The sequence below is a fragment of the Tachyglossus aculeatus genome, chromosome 5 (assembly GCF_015852505.1).
Source record: "Tachyglossus aculeatus isolate mTacAcu1 chromosome 5, mTacAcu1.pri, whole genome shotgun sequence".
Lineage (NCBI taxonomy): Eukaryota > Metazoa > Chordata > Mammalia > Monotremata > Tachyglossidae > Tachyglossus > Tachyglossus aculeatus.
This window is the reverse complement of record NC_052070.1, coordinates 41,391,021-41,411,553: the sequence shown is the minus strand read 5'-3', so window position 1 is coordinate 41,411,553 and position 20,533 is coordinate 41,391,021. Positions and strand designations below refer to the sequence as shown.

Sequence of the window (20,533 nt, the reverse complement as noted above, 5' to 3'; positions counted from 1 at the left end):
CTTAATGCCTCACCGGAGGGATGTTCCCCCGATTGATGACATGGAAAATAGAGGAGGGCATGTGTGGATGAATACTGCCGTGGTAGCTCTTTGTATTCACTTGCTTGTCCTGTCTCTCTCTTTCAGCCTTTGTATCTTTTGTGGGGAAAGGGATGAAAACTTCACCGCAGAAGGCTTGGATCTCCATTACTGGAAACGCTGTCCGATGCTGACGAGATGTGAACACTGCAAACAGGTCATTCTTTGTGCTGCGGTCATTCTGTGTTGTGTATCAAAGCCCAGCGTGGCAGTTCCCACACACTATTCAGCCAGAGTTTGAGACCCAGAATCAAAAAGTAACCAAAACTTCCTAAGGGGGATCCTTGGAAATGCCTGAATGATCACAGTAGGGTTTCAGTCTGCCACTAGGAATAACCTGCTTTTCTTCTGATAAAGCAGGACAAAGAAGGCATTTGAGAAGACAAAGAGAATGAACTTTTCTTCATCTTCGGTTTACCAGGAATTTTCACTTGGGCAGACCGCATGTACAGCCCCAGGTTCCCCTCCTGCGATTGAAGCTGCTGAAATGCAGGAGTGAATTTCAGGGGTGCGTTGTGTAGTAATAAAGGTTTTTGAGCGCTCGCTGGATGCAAGTCACTGAACCAAGTGCTTTAGAAAGTGCATCAGAAGCGTGAGGCACTTTGCCTATGAGAAGCGTACACTCTTCTCATAGGAGATGTGCAGATAGGGACAAAGGGGTATGCAGAACAGACTGAACAATTGATCATCCGTATTTATATAAGTGCTTGGATGCGGATTCAAACCAATAACTACCAGAGGCTGATGGGGGGTGACATGGTGTGGTTTTGGGGTCTACTATAAAAGGGAATTCTGGCAAATGGGAGAGTGGGGATTCCTTGTACTTATATAGAATTTTTCTTTTGCATAACTTCCCAAGTAGTTCACAGCACTGGGGCTCACTCTTCAATGGGAGAGTGAGGCAGAGGCAATAGTTGTAGTATTAGTATTTACTAAGGGTTTACTCTGTGCAGAGCAGTGTACTAAATACTAGGAGAAAATATGCAGGTGGGAATTAGGCTACCTGGCCCTCACAGGGCTCACAAGGTAGGAGGACAGGGATCGCAGATGAAGGGGACTGGGAGGAGGCAGGCTAGCCAAAGGCTAACAGGCCCCAAAGCCACTACTGGGAGGCTTTTTATCCCAAATTGGGATGAGCGTAGCTGGGAGTCCAGTTCAGAAAGTATGGAAACAACCCCCCCGCCCCCCGCAACACCCCTGAGGAGTTGGCACTTATTCTTCCCATCTGTCCTCTCATTCCACGGCAGTTTGGTGAAGCGGGGAAAAGGAAAATAGTTGATAACATCCATACCTGTAGCTATTTTGAAGTCTTCCTGGGGCTGTTATGATACTTCTTCTCTGCTTACTCTGTGCCAAGCACTGTACCAGACCCTGGTTGGTGATCTGGGCATGTTACTCCCCTCCTCAAAAATCTCCAGTGGCTACCAGTCAACCTACTCATCAAGCAGAAGCTCCTCATTCTTGGCTTCAAGGCTGTCCATCACCTCGCCCCCTCCTACCTCACCTCCCTCCTCTCCTCCAGCCCAGCCCGCACCCTCCGCTCCTCCGCCGCTAATCTCCTCACCGTACCTCGTTCTCACCTGTCCCGCCGTCGACCCCCGGCCCACGTCCTCCCCCTGGCCTGGAATGCCCTCCCTCCCCACATCCGCCAAGCTACCTCTCTTCCTCCCTTCAAAGCCCTACTGAGAGCTCACCTCCTCCAGGAGGCTTTCCCAGACTGAGCCCCCTTTTTCCTCTCCTCCTTCCCCTCCCCACAGCACATATATGTGTGTGTGTGTGTGTGTGTGTGTGTGTGTGTGTTTTGTACAGATTTATTGCTCTATTAATTTTACTGGTACATATTTACTATTCTATTTATTTTGTTAATGATGTGCATCTAGCTTTACTTGTATTTATTCTGATGACTTGACACCTGTCCACATGTTTTGCTTTGTTGTCTGTCTCCCCCTTCTAGACTGTGAGCCCGTGGTTGGGTAGGGACCGTCTCTAGATGTTGCCAACTTGTACTTCCCAAGCGCTTAGTACAGGGCTGCACACAGTAAGCACTCAATAAATACGATTGAATGAGTGAATGGATGATTACAGATAGCTTGGACATAGTCTCAGTCCCATAGGGGGCTCTTAATCTAAATAAGAGGGAGAACTGGTATTGAATCCCCATTTTACAGATGAGGAAATTGTCTGTCCAGTCCAAGGCCACCCAGCCGGCAAGTGGCGAAGCTGGGATTAGAACCCAGGTCTCTGGACTCTCGGGGGGTGCGGTCTTTCCACTAGGCCCCCAAAATTCTAAAAACTTTAAACAGAGTTTAAAAAGCAGAGTAAGAGTTTGTACACTTCAGAATTAACCATGTTTAGGCTAAATTTCTCATGATCAGTCAAGTAAGTGAATGAATGCAGCCTGTGATCCTGCTAAACAATTTGTCTTGCATCGTCTTTCCTTTCCCGGACCACCTTTGCTTTTAGCCAAACCTTGCTATTTCCCTCCCCCAGTTTGGAGGGATGGTTTTTAAATGGAAACTCTAAAAACCCAGAGGCTTTCATGAAAACAGTTCAAGGAGTGACCCACTGCCCTGCTTGGGGCTTGGCAGTCAGCTGGATTTGGTTAGCCCCTTGTGCTCCAGTTGTTTCCAGAAACTCTTAAGAAATTTCTGAAAAGTCCTTCTTTCTGGAAGTACACCCGCAGCGAAATGACCATTTGATCTCTGTCTTAGAAACCTGCCTGGAAAGACAGTGTTGGGCTTATGAAAAAACGTGGTCAGTTTGTGGCTTGAGAGTGGGTCATCTGATTTCTTCAGGTGTCAAGAGCTGTGTCAACAGTCAGACAGCCGTTAGATCTTGAATTAACCAGCCCTGCCTGTTTTCCTCCCTTTGTTCTGTTCTTCAAATGTCAATTTGGAATTGAAACAAAGAAATCCTCTCTTTTTTTTTCTGGCAAAACCTGGTGGTTTTGTGTCTACTTGTCACCTGACCACGTTTTGTTGTCTGTCTCCCCCTTCTAGACTGTGAGCCCGTTGTTGGGTAGGGACCGTCTCTATATGTTGCCAACTTGTACTTCCCAACTGCTTAGTCCAGTGCTCTGCACACAGTAAGCGCTCAATAAATGCGATTGAATGAATGAATGAATATAAGCACCAGAGCAGGGATGGAAAAATGGATGAGGTCAATTACCTCCAAGTCTCAGAACCACTCCTCGGAATAGCATGGGAATTGTGCGCCAGTTGCCGGAGTCTTTTACTGGGAAACGTTCCCCGGAGGTGAGTTCTCCGGGTTCCGGACCGCGTGTGTGTGTTTGATTGTAGGTGGTCGAGATAGCCAGCCTGACGGCGCACTTGCTGACCGAATGCGATCAGAAACGTGGCTTTGAGAAGTGTCGACGCTGCAGTGAGGCTATTTCAAAGCAAGAGGTGGCCCAACACACAAAGATCAAGGCTTGCAATCGTGAGTAATGTTTACTACGCCTAGCCTGCTAGTCATAAAACATTAAAGAGTCAAAAAACTTCTCAGCTACCAAGCCCTCTTTGTGTAGATTCAGAAGCATTTCTCTAATTTTTTTTTCTTTCCAAACCAAATTTTTCCAGGCTCTTTTTAAAGTAATATCTTTGACTCACTCGTTCAGATGTATTTATTGGGTACAGACTTTGTGCAGAGCACTGCTATCCCAGCTCCGCCAATTGTCAGCTGTGTGACTTCGGGCAAGTCACTTAACTTCCCTGGGCCCCAGTTCCCTCATCTGTAAAATGGGGATTAAGACCGTGAGCCCCCCGTGGGACAACCTGCTCGCCTTGTAACCTCCCCGGCGCTTAGAACGGTGCTTTGCACGTAGTAAGCGCTTAATAAATGCCGTCGTTATTACTATTATTATTTACAGTGTCAAGCCTGGCCTTGGTGGTGGTAGAGCTGGCCCAGAATCTGGCTTTGCGTTGTTACAAAGGGGGGTGGGTCTCAGTGCTGTGTGTGTAAGACGAATGCTGGGAGATGGGAAGCAGGGAGATACCCCTGTATGGCCCAACCCGAGGTCAGGAGACCCAGGCTGCTGCATTCCACGTTCGGGTTTTTCCCCTGGATCGGTCGTCCGCGCTCAATTGTCCGAGCACTCCACTCTGTTCTCCCTCCTGCCCTTAGTAAAAGACATATTTTATTCTCTCCCACCCCACAGTCAGTCAAGCAGTGCCTCTGCTCCCCGGGGGCCCCCAAAGGTGTGCAGTCCCGACAACCCGGCGGCGGAGCGGTTGTCATAATGTCAGTCCGTCGGTCTTTTCCCATCCTGGCCGTTAAACAGCGGCTAATCCATCCCGTTACCTGGATGCTTCTCACAGCTGTGGATCCGCGTAGGGGCGAGGGGAGTGGTGAGGCGGGGGGTTTGGCGCCTTCAACCCGCTTCCTAACCAGAATCACCGCCTTAGTCCCACTCCAAGTAATCACTGCGGTCCTTCCACCCTCGCTTTGTCCAAGAGCAGATTTTAGGGCTCATAGAAGTCCAGCCCCAAAAGCCCATCCCTGAAATCATCACCGCCATCCCTGGCCTTCCTTAGGCGGCCAGGGAATCTTCTGGAGTCCGGGCAGCCGGGGGGCTGGTTCATCACACAGACTCGAGGTTAAGAATCAGTACCAGTTTTAATGAGCGTTAACAGGTCGCTCAGTGCTTTAGCCTTTGAAAGATGTCAACACATAGGTCACAGGTAGCCCTTAGCATTCCGTCGCGAACTTACCAAGAAAACAGGAGGAATTATACGGCACCTCTTTGAAAGAAATCCAGTATCAAATAGTTTCTTCCTAAAGCTATTACTTTTACAAAAAGCACTGACTGTCCCTTCCCCTAGAACGCTCTTCCTTTGAGTAGTCTCAGAGGTTTTTCCTACTCGGCAGCCATCCCAGTCCGGTGTTCCCCGTCTAGAGAACCCCCAGTCAACTCTGCTAAAAGAGCCTCCCTCCTTGGTCTTAGGTCTCTGACCCCCAAATGGAGGTTTGTTCTTCTGCACCCCAAGCCTTTGATCACTTAACCCCTACTCGCTCTGAGATGGCCATTCTTCTCCCCTAACTAGCTTCCTCTTCCTCCTCCTCCTTTTCCTTAATCCTGCCTGTGATTGGATTTGTTCCAGGTGATGCCATCGCCTTTGGGAAATGAGTTTTCCCTTTGGAAGGGGCAGCAAGGAGTGCATGATTTCCTTTCTCTTGGTGTGGGCCTGCTTAGCTTGACCGTCACAGTAACCCACAATGTTTTCCTTTGAAACATTTAGCCGCCAAACCGGAAAAACTAGCAAATCGCTGTCCGCTGTGTCATGAGAATTTTATTCCAGGAGAGGAGGTAAGGGGTAAAATGGGTCGAACTGATTCTGGCATTAAGTTATGTCATCCGTTATTATCTCAATCAGCCCCCTGGGTTAAAATCATATCAAATGTGGCTGAAGAACGTGTGCTCTTTACCTCCTCGGAGGTAAATGTCTGGTTTCTTGAGATGCCACTTCGTCGGGCGGTTTTGTTGTTGTTGTTGTTGTCGAGAATGACGTGCCAGCGTCATGATCAGCAGTGTTTTTTGAACTCCTGTGTGCAGAATATTGTCACTCTGCTCTGGGGGGCTTACAGACAAAGGTACCTGCCGTTGTTGGTTTTATAAGCTAATGGGGGTGTCAGGTAAGCCTAAGAACAGAAGCAAGCAATTCGAGCCCAAGAGTGTGCATAAGAAATGTAGTCAGGAGGTGATGCATATCTGCTTGAGAACTGAGGTGGTCATGATGCATGCCATGATGAGTTAAAGGGGCATTCAGAGAAGACTGCATAGAGGAGATGCGTTTTTAAGTCTTGGGTCAAACCGACTTCCCCATCCTTCCATACAGGAGATGGGGGAATGGCGTAAACAGTGGACCGAAGGTGGGAGAGAGAAGCATGGGGGATACCGTGAAGGTTAGTTAGCCCACCTAGACTGGAAAGCCCAAGCCAAGCAGGGTGTGAGAGAAAGGCAGCTGGGATTAGCGAAACAAAGCCAAGAGCTAAGCGGTTTAGTTTTACACAAGATGCAGTAAGGTGTCACCACAAGCTTCTCAAGAGGTCAGTGATGCAGTCTCATTGATTCAGAAAGACGACTTGTCCTGCTGTACATGAAACAGGTGAGGTAGGGAGGCTAGCAAATAAACTGTTACACTAGGCCAGAAGAGCATTATCAGGCCTGCTTATTTGCTGAGGGTCTCAAACGCAGGTGGTGTTCTGGAAAATGTTTGGGGTAGAAAGTTGAAGAGAAGGATTCCATTCTTGTGAGAGGCAGTTGTGTTTTCTGGGGTCACCCAGTAGTGATACTGGGTCACAGCAGTATCCCAGAACTGTACTCCCCAGTTTTACTTTGGAACAGAAGGGTTCAGGAGCAGACGTGCCTGTAGTGAGAAGCAGCATGGCTCAGTGGAAAGAGCGAGGGCTTTGGAGTCAGAGGTCATGGGTTCGAATCCCAGCCCCACCACGTTTGCTGTGTGACCTTGGGCAAGTCACTTAACTTCTCTGAGCCTCAGTTCCCTCATCTGTAAAGTGGAGATTAAGACTGTGAGCCCCCCATGGGACAACCTGATCACCTTGTATCCCCCCCAGCGCTTAGAACGGTGCTTTGCATATAGTAAACGCTTAATAATAATAATAATGGCATTTATTAACAAATACCATCGTTGTTATTATTATTATTACTCGCCGAAGATCAGAGGTAAGTACAATTCCTGAGCCTTTGAAGGGCTGGAGTGCTGTATGACTTTGTACATTGCTTCTTCAGCAATCGTCAGTTCTGCCGTCATGTGGGTATTTGTGTTCTTGAAGAACCCTGAGGTGAGAAAAAGTGGCATTTTAGCCCTCACCCGTATCCAACTTCACGTGCTTGGGCCGAGCTGTGTCTTCCCCACCACCTCCCATTCTCTCCAGATAGGCGTGTGTCGTCCAGAGAAGGTTCCCTCATTCTCCAACAGCGTCCTATCCAGAGAACCTAGCGAAACACCTGCATTCTGGCAGAACTGACTTTACCAATCGATCGTTTGAAATTGGGTCTGCATTTTTCAGATGACTATCCCCTTTGTGCGGGCACTGAGTGTTCTTCGTGGACTTACAGTACTGGTAGGGTACAGCAGAGAAAGCAGAGTTCTAGCAAACATGGTACTTCCCCACAGATAGACAAGTTGCCGTTTTCCTTTGCTAGGCTAGTGTTTGAAGTCGAGGTTATAGTAGTATCCGGAAAAAAGTGTGACCCGCTAGCCTACAGTCTTCCAGGCCCGAAAGTATAGTTCTTTTGTTGCACGTGAAGGCATTGTGTTGCAGAGTGAAAGATTGTAGTGTAGCAGAGCACTGGCTGCATCTCCCCACTGTTTCCAAAGCAGCCGACTCTCGGTTTTCCCGTTGAATGAGATCTTGCCTCTGATCCTATGTGTCTCTTGCCTTTGTAACTCCCTGCTTGTCTCCTGGTTGATTCCAGGCTTGGAAAATCCATCTAATGGGGCAGGATGGCTGTACAGGGAACCCACGCAAAACTTCCTGTCTGCAGACGATGCAAACAGGGCAGCTCGGTAAGCTATTTCCTCCTCCCGTCAGGTGCATCGTGACTATCTGACCCCCTAATCGTGGCAAGGCTCCGTTCTGGGTCGTCTTCTCATCTCGCTGTACGCTCACTCCCATGCCTCCATTTACCACCTCTGTGCAGACGGCTCCCAAATCTGCGCCTCTCAGCCCCGGCGGAACTCACGATTCCTCTTGCCTCTGGGCAGTCTCCTCCTGGGTGGCCCAGGAACTGAACTCTTCAGCTTCTCTCCTAAATCCTCTTGTTTGTTTAACTCCCGACCCCCCCCAGGTGACACCACCACCATCCTGCCTCTGGAACCTGCAAACTGGCCACCGTCTTTGAGTCTTCCCGCTCTTTCAACCCTCACGTCCAGTTACTAAATCTTGTTGGGTTTTTCCTCCTCAAAATGTGCCCGATCTGCCCGCCCCTCCCCTCCCGACCGAAACAGCCACCACCCTGGTTCAGACACTTGTCGTATGCTGACTTGGCTACTGCACCAGCCTCCTCACCGGTCTCCGGCCTCCAGTCCACACCTCGCTCTCCTGCCCAGATCATTTTCCTAAAAAGTCAGCCTGCTCCCGTCTCCCCAATCCTCCAAGACCTTCAGCGGTGACCCATTCTTCTCCACAACAAGTGGAACCTCCTCGAAGTCGGCTTGAAGGCACCCTATCAGCTCTCCCCCTCATATTTATTTAGCCTCCTCTCCCACTCCACCCCCAGCGCGGACACTTGGTGCTTCTCACATTAACCTCCTCGCTGTGCCTCGTTCTCACCTCTCCTGCCTCTGACCCCGTGCTCACACCCTTCCGCTTGCCTGGAATGACCTCCCCTTGCGAATCCACCAGACCCCAGCTCTTCAAAGCCCTTCTGAAAGCGTGTCTCCTCCAGGAGGCCTCCCCGGATTCATTTTCCTTCTCCAAGGTAATTCCCCTCCCTCCCCACCCGCAACTACCCTCTCAGCATTCCTGGGCCAGTGACCACTTCTGCTCTGTGCTGCTTGACTTAACATAGCCTACGATTTAAGCACCTCCTCATTTGCTTATCCATTTTCCTTTCTTTTTCTCTGAAAATCATGTTGTGTCTGCCTCCCCCACTGGACTGTAAGCTCCTTGAAAGCAAGGGATCGCGTTTTTGAATTCTGTTGTACTCTCACAAGTGTTTAGGACAGTGCTCTGCGCCATGTTGGACTGGACCACTTGACCCCATCTAATTATCTGACTGTGACTGTGAACCTCATGTGGGACAACCTGATCACCTTTTATCCCCCCAGTGCTTAGAACAGTGCTTTGCACATAGTAAGCGCTTAACAAATACCATCATTATTATTATTATTATCATTATTATTATCTCGTGTCACCTATCTTAGCACCTTGCTTCCTAAATGATTAGCAAGTGTCCTGCACACTGTTTGCGCTCCCCAAGCGTTCAGTAAAAACTGCCGATCGATCTGTGCTGGGAAGGTCAGGGAGCAAACCTTGTCCCTAAGGTGGCCCGAATAGTCATTTCTTTTGCTTCGGTCTCTTTCAGTTCCATTCACATTTTTGTCTGGAATCGGAGTTGATTATTGAGTGGAGGAATTAAAGGAGAAATCAATGAGGCTATGGTGGGAATTGTATTTCTGGGTAAACCTGGAATTAACTCCAGGCCACAAAACAGAACCAACCCCGGTGTCTCTTCTCGCTGACTTGGGGCAGGCTAAAATTCCCCAGCCCTTCACTCAGAACGCTTGGAGTGGCCAGCGGGAGAGCAGAACCCTTTGCTCGGGGGATCCAGGGTCTTCCCAAACCCCCATCCTTAGAGGAGAAACAGGGCCCCCTTGTTCCCTCACCTCCCAACCTTTTCCTCCAGTTATCCAGAAGGGAATTGCTGTTTTTAATGCCTTCAACTTTGGAACCAGATTTGGCAAGAGAGAATGGCATTTTGTAGAAAACCCAGAACTTTTCAGACAAAATTAGTTGGTAAGATTTCGAAACCCGTCCTGAAATGGTATCAACTTGGTGACCCGGTCACCTTCTGGCTCTTGGGCGTGGTTTGACCACTCTGTACCACCAGCAAGCGAGAGAACGCCGACACTGAGCACCCCCAAATCAATTCAGAAATCTGAATTCAGAGTGACTGCCCGGGCCCCCCGCTGCGTGGTTTGCACTTTCTCTTGGCCACCGTATCTGCTGAGTTTAGTTTTTCACATTTTACACCCAGGGTGACTTGTTCAGCAAATGCTATTTTCTAGATTTATTTTTCTCTTCCAACCAGGGAAAGGTTTGGCTAGCTAGACTCACTGTAGGCAGCAACCATGAGGATACATCCAGGGCACTGAATTAAACGAGGGCTCATTTTCTCTATTTCAACAGCTGTGGGGTCCCAGTAATTGGGCAGGGGGAGGCTTATGCTGGTATTGCTGCCACCCCCCCATCCCCCCCCACCTCATCCTCACTTACATTCCAACCTAATTAAGAAGAAGAAGAAGAAGAATTGTGGTATTTGTTAAGCGCTTACTATGCTCCAGGCATTGTACTAAATGCTGGGGTAGGTACAAGCGAATTGGGTTGGATACAGTCTCTGTCCCATGTGGGGCTCACAGCCTCAATCCCCATTTTACAGATGAGGGAACCGAGGCACAGAGAAGTGAAGTAACGAGAAACTTCCCCAAGTTCACACAGCAGATAAGTGACGGAGCTGTGATTCATTCATTCATTCATTCAGTCGTATTTATTGAGCGCTTACTGTGTGGAGAGCACTGTACTAAGCGCTTGGGAAGTACAAGTTGGCAACATATAGAGACAGTCCCTAGGTAACAGTGGCTTCCAGGCCTGTTTTCTCTCCACTACACCATGCTGCTTCTTGAGGCTAATTCTTCTGGAGGCCAAGAAAACTTCTCTTTTTGAGTTCAGCTCCAGTCAAATCAATCAGTCATATTTATTGAACACTTACTGTGTGCGGAGCACTGTACTAAGCACTTGACTGGACAATATAACAGACACATTCCCTTCCCACAATGAGCTTAGAGTCCAGAGGGGGAAGCAGACACTAATATAAATAAATAAATTACAGTTTATGGACGTACGTGCTGTGGGGCTGGGAGGGGGGATGACTAAAGGGAGCAAGTCGTGGTGATGCAGAAGGGAGTGGGAGAAAGGGAAAAGAGGGGTTTGTGAGGGAAGGCTTCTTAGAGGAGATGTGCCTTCAATAAGGCTATGAAGGTGGGAGAGTAATCGTCTGTCAGATATGAAGAGGGAGGGCATTCCAGGACTTGGGCGAGAGGCTGGCAGGGAGATAGATGAGGTTGGGATACAGGGAGTAGGTTAGTATTAGAGGAGCCAAATAGGTGAGTGGGGTTGTAGTAGGAGAGTAGCCAAGTGAGGTGAGAGGGGCAAGGTGATTGAGTGCTTTAAAGCCGACGAGAAGGAATTTCTGTTCGATAGGTAGGTGGATGGGCAACCACTGGAGAGGTTCTTGAGGAGTGGGGAAACACGGCCGGAACATTTTTGTAGGAAAATGATCCAGGCAGCAGAGTGAAGTATGGACTAGAGTGGGGAGAGACAGGAGGCAGGGAGGTCAGCAAGGAGGCTGGTACAATAATCAAGGCAGCGTGAGAAGCAGCGTGGCTCAGTGGCAAGAGCACGGGCTTTGGAGTCAGAGGTCATGGGTTCAAATCCCGTCTCTGCCAATTGTCAGCTGTGTGGCTTGGGGCAAGTCACTTCACTTCTCTGTGCCCCAGTTGCCTCATCTGTAAAATGGGGATTAAGACTGTGAGCCCCCCGTGGGACAACCTGATCACCTTGTAACCTCCCCAGCGCTTAGAACAGTGATTTGCACATAGTAAGTGCTTAATAAATGCCATCATTATTACTATTATTATTATAAGGCGGGCTGGGATAAATGTTTGCATCAAGTGCGCCATCTCTAGTATTCCTCCGTCAACTGTCAACGACTGTAGATAGGGATTCTGATCCAGGTAGACCGGAGTGATTTCACATCACCATGTGGCCCAGATCTATAGTATAGAAGTACAAGAGAAGTAGTGTGTCCTAGTGGGAAGACCATAAGCCTGGAAGTTGGAGGACCTAGGTTCTAATTCCAGCTCCTCCGCCTGTCTGCCGTATGACTTCATTTCTCTGTGCCTCAGTTCCCTCATTCGATGCTCGTTCCGCTTCTCACTAAAACTGTGAGCTCCCTATGGGACCTGATCGCGACTATCTCGTATCAATCACGATGCTTGGCGCGTAATAAGTACTTAACAAATGCCACGACCGTCGTAGTCACAAGCCCTTTTACGATAGGTTCATTCGTGCATTCACTCATTCGTATTTATTGAGCGCTTACTGTGTGCAGAGCACTGTGCTAAGCGCGTGGGAAGTCCAAGTTGGCAACATATAGAGAAGGGAAGCAGCGTGGCTCGGTGGAAAGAGCCCAGGCTTTGGAGTCAGAGGTCATGGGTTCAAATCCTGGCTCCGCCAGTTGTCAGCTCGGTGACCTTGGGCATGTCACTTAACTTCTCTGTGCCTCAGTTACCTCATCGGGAAAAGGGGGATTAAGACTGTGAGCCCCCCGGGGGACAACCTGATCACCTTGTAACCTCCCCCGTGCTTAGAACAGTGCTCTGCACATAGTAAGCACTTAACAAATACCATCATTAATTAATTAATATAGAGATGGTCCCTACCCAACAGCGGGCTCACAGTCTAGAAAGTTGAAACAGGCTGGAGGCAGGCCGGCATTCGGTAAGCAAATGGCTTGCTCCAATCCAACCAACACACTCCGCTCGTCTAACACCAACCTACTCTGTGTATCTTGTTCTCATGTATCCCACCAGCAGCACCTGGGACTCCCTCCTCCTTCCTATCCAGCAGCCCACCACGCTCCCCACCCTCAAAACCCTCCTAACGTCACATCTCCAAGGGATCTTCCCCGACTAAGCCCTTTATTTCCCCTACCTCCCCTCCCTCCCCTCTTGGCTGTGTACCCCTTAAGCATTTGGATACTTACCCCAGTCCCACAGCACTTAAGTAGGTATCCGTATACTCTGTTTCCCCTATCCATAATCTAATTTAATGTGCGCCATCTCTAGTATTCCTCCTTCAGCTGTCAGCTAATATTGATAAGGATTCTTATCCTGGTAGACCAGACTGATTTCACATCACCATGATGTGATACTGCTAGACATACTACACATACTAGATACTACACATACTACTAGATACTACACATACATACATACATACTATCAATCAATCAATCGTATTTATTGAGTGCTTACTATGTGCAGAGCACTGTACTAAGCGCTTGGGAAGTACAAATTGGCATCACATAGAGACAGTCCCTACCCAACAGTGGGCTCACAGTCTAAAACTGTCTAAACAGTCTAAAACTAAAACTAAATACTACTACTAGATACTACACATACATACATACATACATACTACTACTAGATACTACACATACTAGAAAGAGCATGGGCCTAGGAGTGAGAGGAACTGGGCTCATTCATTCATTCAGTCGTATTTATTGAGCGCTTACTGTGCGCAGAGCACTGTACTAAGCACTTGGGAAGTACAAGCTGGCAACATATAGAGACGGTCCCTACCCAACAGCGGGCTCACAGTCAAGAAGGGGGAGACAGAGAACAAGACAAAACATATTAACAAAATAAAATAAATAGAATAAATATGTACAAATAAAATAAATCAGTAAATAGAGTAATAAATCCGTACAAACATATATACATTTATACAGGTGCTGTGGGGAGGTGAAGGAGGTAAGGCGGGGGGGATGGGGAGGGGGAGGAGGGTAGTCCTGGCTCTGCCACTTGTCTGCTGTGTGACCTTGGACAAGGCATTTAACTTCTCTGTGCCTCAGTGACTTCATTTGTAAAACAGGGATTAAGACTGTGATCCCCATGTGGGACATGTACTGCGTCTAACCTAATTATCTTGTAACTACGTAGTAAGCACTTAACACCATTTAAAAAATGTGTCTTCCCCTGTAAACCGTTAGCTCCTTGTGGGCAAGGATCATGTCTACCTACTCTGTAGTACTGTGCTTTCCCAAGCTCTAAATACAGTACTCTACACAGAGTACGCAGCCATTAAATATTAATGGTGATTATTAATATGATTATTAATGGACAGGTCATTCAAATTCTCTGTGCCTCGGTTTTCTCATCCGCAAAATAGGGATTAAATACCCGTCCTTCCGGCTTGCTCTGAGACCCGTGAGGGACAGGAACTGTGTCCAACCTGATTCTCGTGTCCACCCCAGTGCTTGGCGCATAGTCAACGCCGAACAAACACCACCATAATGGGGTTAAAACAGGCCGTCGTAGGCAGGCTGGCGTTCTGTGTTCCAAAAAAAGGGTTCCCAAACCAACTCGAGGCGCCTCAGTTCACGCTGTTCCCCCCGGTAAACGCGCTTTATGACCGATACGTCTCTGTGTTTATGCCACAGGTAAAGCGGTAGCACCAACGATGACCAGATCGGGCCCTTTAGGATCAAGTATTGGAAGCAAGATCCCTACCCCAAAAGGACGCCTGAATAAAAGCATTGGCAGAACGTACGCGAAACAATGATAACAACAGAATTTGTTTCCTCGATTCCATGAGCGACTGTAAGAGTTTTCTACCGTTCTGACAGTCCTTCCGTTGAGCCCGGCAGCATCGAATCGTCTTGCCCTCCGAGCTCCCGGGGGCCGCTCGCTGGCCCCAGGCCACGGTGGCCGGCTTTACGCACCCGTCACTTTGGTCCCGGCCCGTCCTCTGGTTCTTGCGGTGTAGCGAAGTTTATAGTCAGCTGAAGAGCCCACGTGGCCCAGTTCTGGCTGGATCTACTGAACGTTCCCATTTTCAGTAGAGTCCGGCTTTCAGAACCGACAGGGAGGCATCGTTCTGTTTGAGCCGGGCCCGAATTCACCTAACTAACCGCTCCTAAAGCGGGAGGGACCATCTCGGCCCCGGCTCCTTATTTTTACGGCCCGGCATAACTTTCAGGGAACTACCCTAAGGATGTTTGGCAAACGGAACGTCTCCGAAACCGGCTTCCGTGGGGGCTCGCCCAAGTTGGCATTTAGTGCCACGAACCGCTTTTAGGTGACCCCGGCAGGGTTTGGTGGAGAGCAAAGGGCCGGTTTCCCGGCACAATAGAACCTCATTTTGCACTCGAGAGGAAGCTGGGCTGCTCTCTTCCTCTTTGGCCCCATTATTGGCCATCCCCTGGATGCACTCAGTCCGGCAGGGTGGCTAGCTACTGAAAGTTCCCAGAGTGGGCTCCTACCACAGTACCTGGAACAAGCCAAGAAAGTCCTAAAGAGATGAAGCTACTGCGATCCCGTTTAAGAGTCTGTGCTCCCAATGCACTGTAGCTCATCGCGGTAGCCCTCCCTCTGCCATTCTGCTAGTCATATACTAGTGGGACTTCCTTTATCTCAGACCCTCCTGTACAGTCCCCTGAACATACAGTGGAAGTGAAAGCCACTTCTTTTCCTGAGATTCCTCAAGCCCTTTCACATGTGACTATTCCCTAAAGGACAAGATAGGCTTGAAAATCCTTTCCGATTGCCATCACGGGATCATCAGACAAGGCTCATAAATACTATCCTATAATTCTTTGGTTAAAAGAAAAAAAAACAGCCCCAGATTTTTATCCGTGTTTAATCTCGTGGGGAGGATCTGTTTAGACAGGCCTGAAACCTGCACGTCTGTGGAGCCTTTTCCAATATTTGTTAAACCCCAGCCAGCTCAGTCCTGACTCCAGGTTGTCTTCTGTCCACGAGGCACCAGACCATCATTTTGAGAGCTTTACCTTTTTAATTAAAGATGTGGTACGGCCTTCCAACTTCCTTTTTAAAAAAAAGAATTACTGAAAATAGCAAGAGAGAGAAAAACAGAAGTGCTGACTTCCATTGAGAAAGTGGATGTCTTTCAATCAACTTGCTAGAGCAATCACTCTAGAGAGCAGCCAGTGGCAGCTGAGATGTTCCATCCCTTTCCCTTCCCACCCCTTCCCCTCCTGGACCCCAAACTGCATCCTGAGGAGAAATTCGAGAAGGAATATGTCCCCTTGCTGCATTAAACTAGCAACGTGCATGCAGGTTAACTGCCAGGCTTCGGTCGTGGAACCTTATCTCGCTGAAAGTTCAAAAATTGACGCGCTTTTAGAAGAGAAGCTTGTTCTTGTCAGAATTGCCATAAAATAATATGTGTTCTAATCTGTAAAGCTGCCAGCCAAATAGAAGCCATTAGCATTTGAAGGGACTGTCTTTCGGGGTCCCCTTAGCTGTTCTGGAGAACCGCTTTGAAGACTGCTGCCTACCTTTAAATGTTGCTAAAAAAAAAAATGACCCAATATAAGTAAGGTGTATTGGACTTACCATTTCGTCTAAGTCAGCATCTGAGAGGAGCCTATTGATTTAAACTGGTTCTCACCATTTCTAAAGAGATGGTCTCATCTACCAACTGTTCTTTAAGTAAACCTGAAAATACCCCCCTTAAAAATTGATCAGAATAGACTATTACTCTTTAAGGTCTGTGTTGGTTGGAATGGCAGAGGCATCTTTCCTCCACCAAGACATTCTCACATTTTTTTTCCCCAAATATTAGCTGGGCAAGCAAACAGCTTAATCATCACAAGTTTGGCTAGAGTAGAAAGTAGAGATGTGTATTTTGAAAATAAGCCTGTTTCTGGCTTCTTGCAATGTAAAATCGTTTTTCTAAATTGGGTTATCAAAAAGAAATGATATATCCGGACAGATTCCATGGGAAATAATGTCCTGTTTTGCCAGGGACTACTTATAAGAAAGGACTTAACGAGAAAAGGAAAGTCCAGAAGAAAAGAGCTTATAAACTCTGTGGTCTAATATGACCACAGTGTCCAGTTTTTACCTCTCTGAAGTTAACAGTGATCAAAATGGGCATAATTAAGAGTGCTACACTTTAAATATTTGACAGCATACAAATGTATAAGCATTTTAATACGAAGTTTGCACTTCTTTATCATTTTAATTCGCATTCATTTCCCCGCCCAGTTTTTTTGAAGCATCAGAAATGGTGGTGTGATTATTGTAGCCACGTATGTAGCGAGCAGTTTTCCCTGGGTGTTTCGCCTGGCACAGATCCTCTGCCAAGTAGTTTGTCCCAAAAAATGCCGAAAGGAAAAATATTTTCATTTCTGAAAGAAAAACTAATGCCTTTCCAGGTAAACTTGGTAGCGTAAACTCAGCACTGAAGCCCTAAGAAATGTTGAGAGTCGCTTAGCCCGAAAGATGAATGTAGTGCTTTTGCTTCCCTGAAGCGAGATAGTTACCACACTTAAGGTTTTTCCCTCAGAGCCTGACAAGTGAGTCTTTGGAGAAAATGCATTTATTAGAATGAATCGGCATCCTTCGGTCTGGACAGAATCAGAACCAGATTGCCGAGTTAGTAGCGTGAGATGGAATAAATTCTTACAGATCGAGGAGTAACATTTTACAATGAGGTCAGTTGTTCTCTTTGACGTCTTTAACAATATTCTGCCGTTACCCACAGTAACGTTTTCACTCCAGTGGGTGGTATATTAAATTCATCTTATTTTGTCACCCAAATAAGGGTACATTTACTTTCTGTACATACTCAGTTTGTAGTGTTCAATGTGGGTGAGATGACATGCACATTATATGATCTCCTATGCACACAAGTTAACTGGAAATTAAAAGTCAATGTGGGTGAGATGACATGCACATTATATGATCTCCTCTGCACACAGGTTAATTGGAAATTAAAAGTGACACTTGAAGCTCCAAAACTGACTTTTTCGAATTTGATCTTCTCGCCCTAATGTTCCCCAACCTACATTGCCATTGAATGTGTGTGGTAGTAAAAAGAAGTAAAAAAAAGCATCCCGGAGTGAGTGGTAAACGATCACTCAGAAGTAGCGTGGCTCAGTGGAAAGAGCCCGGGCTTTGGAGTCAGAGGTCGTGGGTTCAAATCCCGGCTCTGCCACTTGTCAGCTGTGTGACTTTGGGCAAGTCACTTCACTTCTCTGGGCCTCAGTTACCTCAACTGTAAAATGGGGATTGAGACTGTGAGCCCCCCCGTGGGACAACCTGATCACCTTGTAACCTCCCCAGCGCTTAGAACAGTGCTTTGCACATAGTAAGCGCTTAATAAATGCCATCATTATTATCTTTTAGACTGTGAGCCCACTGTTGGGTAGGGACTGTCTCTATATGTTGCCAACTTGTACTTCCCAAGCGCTTAGTACAGTGCTCTGCACACAGTAAGCGCTCAATAAATACGATTGATTGATTGATCGTACGGTACTCACGGTCGGTAAATGTCCTACTAAAAAGAAAGTTTAGGGTACGCCATTTTCAATTCAGTTTTCCTTTTTGGAAATATTGCCTTTAAATATAAAAACTGATTCAAATACAGACTGGCTTTTATTGTTCCACGCTTTTAAATGTTGCTTTCTACTGTACTTTCCCAAGCACTTATCTCTGCTTGCAGGTGCTCAGTAAGTGTCACTGATTGACAGCATCCCCACGGAGAGCCGCTGCAGGGTGGCAGCCAGAATGGCAATTACTCTATTATTTATTATTATTACTATTATTTTTATTTTTATTTTATTATTATTACTCTCTTTTACTTGTACATATCTATTCTATTTATTTTATTTTGTTGGCATGTTTGGTTTTGTCTCCCCCTTTTAGACTGTGAGCCCACTGTTGGGTAGGGAATGTCTCTATGTGTTGCCAATTTGTACTTCCCAAGTGCTTAGTACAGTGCTCTGCACACAGTAGGCGCTCAATAAATACGATTGATGATGATTGATGATGATGACAAGACTGCTTTACAACCTGGGTCAACCTCCCAGATGGAATTGGGGGAAGCATTTTCAACCTGCTGGTAGAACAGTCGGGGCTTCCTTAAACCCCTCTTCTTATCCTTCCTGTCGTCAGGATGGCCCTCATCCGTTTCTCACACGCTTTTTTCTTTATTTCGGTGGCATTTATTAAGTACTCACCGTTTTAAGCACCGTTCTAGGCACGGGGGTTGACACACATTTGTCAGGTCGGACACAGTGCCTGTCCCACATGAGGCTCACAATCTAAGCAGGAGGGCGATCACGCGATTAGAGAAGCAGCGTGGCTCGGTGGAAAGAGGCCGGGCTTGGGAGTCAGAAGTCGTGGGTTCTAATCCCGGCTCTGTCCCTTGTCAGCTGCGTGACTTTGGGCAAGTCTCTGGGCCTCAGTTACCTCATCTGTAAAATGGGGATTACGAGTGGGAGCCCCACGTGGGGCAACCTGATTACCTTGTGTCCCCCCCAGTGCTTAGTAAGAGCTTAACAAAAGCCATTGGTATTTATCAGGCACTGAATGCCCATTTTGCGGTTGAGGGAACTGAGGCCCAGAGAAATGAAGTGGGTTGCCCAAGGTCACACAGCAGACAAGCGGCCCAGCTGGGATGAGAACCCAGGTTCTCTGACTCTTTCCATTAGGCCACGCTGCTTATCCCTGGAAAAACTTGGGTCGCGACAGCCTTATGGGAGGAAGAGGTCCCGAGCCTGGGGAATTTGGGATCCTGCTTCCCGGTGTCCCGGCTCTGCTCCTCCCTTCTGAACATGGCTTTGCAGACTCAGGGCAAGGAAACACCACCAGCACTAGTCATATGTGTGTGGGAGTGGAAAGCAGCCAAGATGCTAATCCCTACTCTGAAGTCCCTGGCCTTGATGTTGCCGTTTCCCCCCATCAATAAATTAATTGTATTTATTGAGCACTTACTGTGTGCAGAGCACTGTACTAAGCACTTGGGAAGTACAAATTGGCAACATATAGAGACAGTCCCTACCCAACAGTGGGCTCAAAGTCTAGCATTGAATCCCACTATTTACAAGGCTGAATCAGGTGGTTCTTCTCCCCTTCCCAACCAGGGAACTCAAGGTTAATGGCCACATCTCAGGATTAAACTTTCCCCCAAAAAAGGGAAAAGATCAAGAGATGGAGCCTCCCCCTGCGCGTTTCAATAAACAGGGAAGGCCAGCAGCCTGCCCTGCTCTCTCCCCCCGTACAAAACAAGCCAGACAGAAAATAGGCACTTCTCTAAAAGAGGCAACTGTGTTTTAGAAAGGAAATATTCTGGTCCAAGACACCACTTTCTCTGACCACTTCCTGTGCCTTGATCATCAGGTGACAGGTTTTTATTTCACAAAAGGTAATTTCTAAAGGTGGCCCAAGCTCTTCCCCTGACTCAGAGGGCCCAGCTTTTATATCTCCTCTCGGAGGGCTGGGATGGCCACACCTAGCTAGCCTAATGATTAGAGCTAGTCTAAAATTTCCAGAGAAAGGGGTTCAGGGTCCTGGGAATCTAGCTGATCCCTGGCTGGTATATTTTATTTCCTAGCGAAGTTAATCTAGGCTGCTGTTATCGAAAAGCAGGGTGCAAAATAGGTTAACCGGTGTAAATCGGCCGCAGGGTTCGAGAACCCAAGGTGGTGACGCAGATAGGAAAAATGAGTCGGAGACGTGAGTTCAGATGGAGCAATAAAGGAGGAAGACTCACCTGCCCGTTCACCTCCCGAGAGAGGTACGAGTGGCAAGCAGCCGCGATCCCATTCCCACTGTTCCTTTTATTGTTACAGCAACACGGGAGTGGGCAATGGGAACTTCAGGGAACCAATGAGGACCGACAGGATGGTTGTGAATTTTCATTAGTCTCTGTTCTTGTACAGACGGGAGCTACTTGTTATCGGCCCTTCGGCCTTGCATCATCATCATCAATCATATTTATTGAGCGCTTACCATGTGCAGAGCACTGTACTAAGCGCTTGGGAAGTACAAATTGGCAACATATAGAGACAGTCCCTACCCAACAGTGGGCTCACAGTTTAAAAGGGGGAGACAGAGAACAAAACCAAACATACTAACAAAATAAAATAAATAGAATAGATATGTACAAGTAAAATAAA

General features: G+C 47.5%; 1 protein-coding gene across 9 annotated transcripts in view; it reads left to right on the top strand.

The window, feature by feature from the left end:
- CEP104 (centrosomal protein 104) overlaps positions 1-17,372 on the top strand; it is an 81,459-nt gene extending 64,087 nt beyond the window's left edge. For 2 of the 9 annotated variants that reach the window (XM_038746114.1, XM_038746113.1), the window contains exons 18-22: positions 127-235; positions 3,378-3,516; positions 5,316-5,383; positions 7,517-7,607; positions 14,045-14,166. In XM_038746114.1, the coding sequence (XP_038602042.1) occupies positions 127-235; positions 3,378-3,516; positions 5,316-5,383; positions 7,517-7,607; positions 14,045-14,166 (529 nt within the window). Of the gene's footprint in view, positions 1-126; positions 236-438; positions 587-3,377; positions 3,517-5,315; positions 5,384-7,516; positions 7,608-14,044 lie in introns of those variants that run through there. The other 7 variants (XM_038746115.1, XM_038746119.1, XM_038746118.1 and 4 more) reach the window with 7 other exon arrangements.
- Positions 17,373-20,533: the final 3,161 nt, after the last annotated feature.